Source organism: Panicum virgatum, chromosome 8K (genome assembly GCF_016808335.1).
Source record: "Panicum virgatum strain AP13 chromosome 8K, P.virgatum_v5, whole genome shotgun sequence".
In the NCBI taxonomy this organism is placed as follows: domain Eukaryota; kingdom Viridiplantae; phylum Streptophyta; class Magnoliopsida; order Poales; family Poaceae; genus Panicum; species Panicum virgatum.
In genome coordinates, this window is record NC_053143.1 from 12,072,691 (window position 1) to 12,078,628 (window position 5,938).

Consider the following 5,938-nt stretch of genomic DNA (forward strand, 5'->3'; position numbering starts at 1 on the left):
TAAACTTTGCTTTCTAGCCTCTACGTATTCAATCTTGTTTAAACTTTGCTTTCTAAGCCTCTAGGCATTCGGCTTCCGTCTTCTTTTCTAGAGTATAATATAATTTTGCTACCCTAAACATAGCAGGGTTTCCTGACTTCGCCAATGGGCTCCGAGCTTTTTTAGAAAGTTTAAACTTGGCCAAAGACACTTATGACTAGCCTGACCCTCCATACTTGGAAACCTAAAAAATGATTTGCATCTTATCTTGATTCAACCTAATTCTATGGATTTCTACACCTAAACTTCGACATCCTAGGAAATTGAGACACAAACAAGAGTTCTAGGAGTTTGAGCTCTAGAAGGCCGAAAGAGGTCTTGGACCGACCGGCCCAAGTCGCCTGGGCCAACCGGCCCACCTTTGGTCAGCCGAGCCTAGAACAATTCCAGATGCAAAACAAGGTTTCAAGCCTAATCCACCTGCAGAAGGTTCAGTATCAGGCAGGCGTTGTTCAGAGGATTAAAACAGCGAATGGGCAAAGGAGATAAAAATCGAGTGGGAGACGGATTCCTTGATGCTTATTTCTCATGTTTAAATAAACAGAATCGAGCCAAGCCATTTCATTTTCTAAGAAAAACAAGATAAAAAATAGAAGGCACAGGAGACACAATTTGAAGCTATCAAACTTGTCCGTCAGAAGTTCAGAACTAAGTTTCACATCACGCGATCAAGGCAACCTCCACAAGAAATATACTTACTGTCTCTTTGTTTATGTTTAGGGAGCCAGGGCAGATGGCCAGTCCATGATACGAGTCGTTAGTCAAAACTAGCGGCATGGCGCCATAAGAGAAGACAAGCAGTGTACAACATTGAAAACTCAGGATTACTTGCTCAAGGCTTATATCATTTTTCGTCGACGATTATAATCCCAATAAAACACTCGAAACATGCCTCGACAAGAAAGCGCACACACCATTTCCCAAAATTATATACTCTCCGAAGAGCGCCTCCAGGAGAGCCAACTCAAGAGGATCTCTCAGGGTGCTAACGTTTCCAGATGTCCCCAAGCAGAAACACGGTGGCAGCACTTGAGACGGTGCACTGACCTTGATACTTGCTTTTTGCCTGCCTGCCTGCCTTCAAGTTTGAGTCATGAAATGTGGGATGTGGTGCTCCAAGACAGCCAAGAGCTCTCTGCTTTGGCTACACCTATCCATTTGCCGGCCCTCGAGCCTGCTTGCAGCCTCCACAAGCTGACCTCTAAGCTTTTGCGGCAGAAGTCGCCCACTGGAAGTGATGCATTCCTTGTAGAGTGGCAGGTAGGCCATGGCAATCACCAGCTCAACCGGGAGATCCCTTAGGCAGATTGGTGATTCACCCCTTTCTATTATCCTCATGAAGTTAACAAAGTGCTGTTGCGCATACTCGAATCCTGTAGAAAAAGCTGCCTCACTCCAGTGCTCGTTCATGAAAGATCTAAGCCTTGCATCCACAGCCTCATCTGCGGATTTTGCGATACTATCTGCCACAGCATATGTGGCAGCTGGGTCATTGAGGAAGTCTGAGCGGAGAAGAAAATCCACACCATGCAGGGAACCTGTAGTCCTCTCACCAGCAGCCTTGATGATTTCAATGCTGAGGGGGGCAAGAACATGTTGCGGGACAAGAGGCAGAAGATACGCAGCCACTGCAATCTGGCTACTGGAGGTGGCAGCAGTAAGGGCTAAGCAAAGCTCCATTTCTCGACACCCATGGTTAACAAACCATTCCACAACTTGGAGGCATCCACGTTCAGCAGCCCGCATTAAAGGGCCAAGAAAGCCAACAGCATTACCTTCTTCAACCAAGCATCCCATGGTTTCAATCTTCCCATAGTGAGCGGCAAAGCCAAGCGCTAGATCCACATCAATGTCCAAGCTGTTCCTTTGAGCAATCTGAAAAGAAACAAAAACAGTTAAATGCATATATTAAATATATATTTGCACTGAGTACAGGATAAAATTAAGACCTCATAATGTGTAGAAAAGCTTCTAAATTAGGACGTCCACAATGTTAGTGCTTATGCTTACACAAGAAAGGAAAGGAAAAAATCATCTACTGTGTAAAGTTTTGGTTTTTCATATACCATGCTAAACTGCATTGCAAAGTTTTATTAGATTTTTCACATAGTGCACGTGCATCAGTGTCTTAATTTGCACTGCGATGAGAGAAACAGATACTCCACTTCTATGTTAGTTGTACTTCGCCTAAACAGTCGTTTAGCCTGTTTAGACAGTGTTTAAACACTACACACTAGCTAGCCATTTCCGTTTAATCAGCTGTTTAGCCCGTTCAAATGGTTGTCTAGCCTGATAATTGGCTAAACGATAGGTGGCTGACTGTTAATGTTTAGCATTTAGGATAACAGTACATGATTCTAATTTGTTTGGGATCATATCATGTGTCAATGGTAGTCAGCTCCATTGAGGAGCACCTTCCATCATGAGACTGATACGCTTGCACAACAGAAAATTGGTTGGTGTACCTATCCAACGAAAAGATATTTAATCAGAGTGATAATATCCTGAATCACGATTGGATGATGGCATTTATTCATTAAATTTCAGATGTTCTCTCAGCAGTAAGCTACTCTGCACCAGATTTGAGATTTCCCAATGTGATTAGTAGCATATTGACGGTCACCAAGAATATGAATCAGGTCAGTCCTTAGCATCCTACCAACTATTCCAGTATCAAAAACGTATGTAAAAAAAAATCCACGATTTTGGAAGGTTCATAGTTTAGAATAGAACATGCATGAACACTGGAGCAGGTTATGTGCCATGTATGATGCAATGTAGTTGTCCAAAAGTAGTTTCAGCCAATATAAAAGAGAAGAAAAGAAAAGATCTGAATTACTGGTGTAGAGGATATAACATATATGTTGCAAAGAAGTTTTATCCAACTGTGACCTGGTGACATGGGACCATTGTGTGGTGTAAGCAATTAAAACCATTTATTAGGCTGCATATATACTATGTGTTGAAAAGAGATTAAGAATAGTGCCTCTGGTTGCAAACGACATTCATTTAAGACATTGACATGGTCGCCCATTGTACAGGTGATGTCCATAAAACTATTTTATTTGAAATCCAAAGAAGTACATGCAAACACGACTTACAATCGAAGGGAGTAGTAAAGTTGTTATTGTGAAATTCATTTCAATTGATGAATCTGGAAATATATCGACTTTAGGCTCTCAATCTATATAATTAACTTATATATTGATGGTCAAAATTCCAAAACTCCGACCAAGAAAGATCCGAACAATGGAAGGAGGGTTAAGCTAAACTGTATGAGTATTCCTTCATTATTACCTGAAGTAAGATCCGCACGAGTTCAGTGCTTCCATAGCGTGCAGCTTCAAGAAAACATTGGTTCACATTGTCTGCACCACCCTCTACCAACAACTCTAATAGCCCTTGTATTGCAGCTGCGGATATTCCTGATGCCCATCCTTGGTCAAAGGTGGTTGAGAAGAGTGTAAGAGGGAAGCATGCAGCATCAAATGCCTCTGTAAAATCCTTCCCAGTAAGCTCATTATCAGCAACATCCAGAAATGTCTTGAAAGCAGACAACTGAAGCTGAACCTCGATGACAGTGTCGTGGTTTCCTTTGCCCTTGTTCTCTCGCACACGTGAATGTAGCCCAATGCACTTTAGAGCCCATTCTGTAAACTTGTGCACCTTTGCACTAGCTTCTGCCTTCAATACCTCATCGCCTTGGGATTCTTGAAGTCGTTCATGCAATCTGAAACACAGAACAAGTATTCACAGTTGCCCAACCATGTAAGGTGTAAATTCAAGTTGAATTATTGAATTCAATAAGTCTCCTGCAATTCTAAAGCATGATATTATTGTGAACATGTAACCATGGAAGGTGCTTCCGACAAACTTACTTTTGACCCATGAAGCTCACAGCATCAGCAAGGCTAGTCGACCGTCCCCTGCATGCTGATACACACGATGCGAGGAACGAAGTCCGGAGCGCAGCACGTGTGAAATCCTTTGCGCCCGCGGACACAATCCTCTTGATCAACCCCACAACAGAGTACAGCTCATCTCTGTCGCTCAAGAACCAAATTGCATCTACTGCCACACAGAGCACGTCGTTGAGCCCCTGTGTATCAGCCTTCCCAACCAGCCCCTCAGCCCTCTCCCAGTCTTGTGAGCTCACCGCGTGCTGGAACAATCGGCAAAGCTCAACGCGGTCCTGCTTCGAAAGCTTCCTCTCCTGCTGCCTCTCATTCTCTTTGTCACCGTTCCCAAGCTCCAAACCCAGCTCCTCCCCAAAGTCGGAGCTCACCGATCTCGACTTCTTGCCCACACAACCCTTGGAGTTCTTGGAATCCTTGGGTTGCAAGGGGCTCTCCTTGAAGCTGCCATTACTGGCACCATCAACCATGGCGCCTTGCTCGGCAACGGCTGGCTCATCCACGTCCACCTCTGAAGATGCTGGTGGCTCCTCCCGCCTCGGATTCTTGCTCTGAACCCCGGATTCTTGCTCCTCCCTCCTCGGATTCTTGCTCTGAACCTCGTTGCCCTTGGATCCAATCTTCTTGCAACGAAGGAGCCACACATTAGGCTTCCAAACGAAAATTATTGGGGAACCGAAGAAAAGGGAAATAACTCGAATCTCTACCTAGAATCGAATAACTCACTACTCACCTGCGAATTCTTCTTCCTCTCCGCTTCCATCTCCCACCCCCGATCCAACCCTGACGAAATTCCTCCAGAAAATCACGCAAACAGATCGAGGAAACCAAAATAGCCGGAGCCAATGAATGAGCACGAAACAGATCAAACCTACTTCAGGGAGCACCAGGCGGATTCAGGGACACCCGAACGGGCAGCAAATCCGTCTCGGCCTGAATCAAGAACCGCCCAGCAACAGCCGCCACCTGCAAGAACAGATCGAAACCAAAACGAATCAGCGGGCGGAGGAATTGGATTCCAGACGGGCAACCAAAAGCGAAGAACCAATCGAAAACAAACCGCGCGGATTCGTAACCGTACCAGAAACCGATACACCAAGAACCTTTTTTTTTCTTTTTTTCTAGATGAATTAGAGAAGCAGCGGAGAGAAAGAAAAGGGCAGCGGTGTGGGGATGATACGATGATGATAGCAAGTGTGATAGACGAATTGACGAGCTGATATCGAAAGGAGGGGGGAAGGAGCCACCGCCCGCCTGCTTGCCTGCCTCGCTCGAGCCCCTGCGACTCCGGAGCTCCCTCTCTCTCTCTCTCCTTCAGGGGGGAGGAGGAAGAAATACGCTCTCTCACCTCTCGGGCCTCTCCCCTCTGTCGCGCTCGCGCTCACAGAGACACAGACACACCACCACCACTCTCCTCTCTCTCTCCACTTTTCTTTCAGCTTTTTTTAGGGGTGTTGGATTCGGCTGCTCTGCAAAAAAATTTCTGTGGCGAACAAGCAGTGGCTCAGTGGTAGCACTCGAGTGGCGAGGCTGCCCACCCAAGTTCGAACCCCGTCGGGGGCGTCCTGGGTGTCGCACGGGGATTTAATTCCCAGAGGGTAGCGGCGCTCGGGTGCGTGGGTGTGTCCATGTGTGAGCCCCTCGTGCGCATCCCAGATTTCTTGGCAGTCAATCTGCGTTTGAGCGCGGTCGACGTAGGTGCTCATATGAATTCTTAAATAATTTTCCAGTGCTCCTAGATGCTTCAAAAAAATTTCTGTGTGACATTGCATTGCAGGCCCGGTTTCAACTTTTTAAAACCCATTGAAAAGTGGAGTACTTTCTAGATAGTTGAAAGCTCGTTTAATCATAGAGGTGCAGCACCTTATTACTATTGCTTACTCTATGCGTAGATGCATCCATTTCGAAGGTTATTCAAGATTAGTTTTTTTCTGTGTGAGTTTAATCTCACATGGCTTGAATCAATCAATGCTGATCTCAATAAC

General features: G+C 45.4%; 1 protein-coding gene across 5 annotated transcripts; it reads right to left on the minus strand.

The window, feature by feature from the left end:
* Positions 1-729: 729 nt before the first annotated feature.
* LOC120643946 (ankyrin repeat protein SKIP35-like) lies at positions 730-5,487 on the minus strand. Of its 5 annotated transcripts, none has more exons than XM_039920462.1 (6): positions 5,035-5,487; positions 4,829-4,919; positions 4,687-4,736; positions 3,918-4,573; positions 3,337-3,769; positions 730-1,914 (listed from the first exon to the last, which is right to left on the minus strand). In XM_039920462.1, exons 3-6 carry the CDS (start codon positions 4,714-4,716, stop codon positions 1,120-1,122), a joined length of 1,914 nt encoding a protein of 637 aa, XP_039776396.1. In that variant the 5' UTR covers positions 4,717-4,736; positions 4,829-4,919; positions 5,035-5,487; the 3' UTR covers positions 730-1,119. The 5 variants fall into 5 exon arrangements, with proteins under 5 accessions (XP_039776396.1, XP_039776395.1, XP_039776394.1 ...); XM_039920461.1 differs by having other exon boundaries at positions 3,918-4,576; positions 5,014-5,402; XM_039920460.1 differs by having other exon boundaries at positions 3,918-4,576; positions 5,035-5,401.
* Between the last annotated feature and the right edge of the window lie 451 nt (positions 5,488-5,938).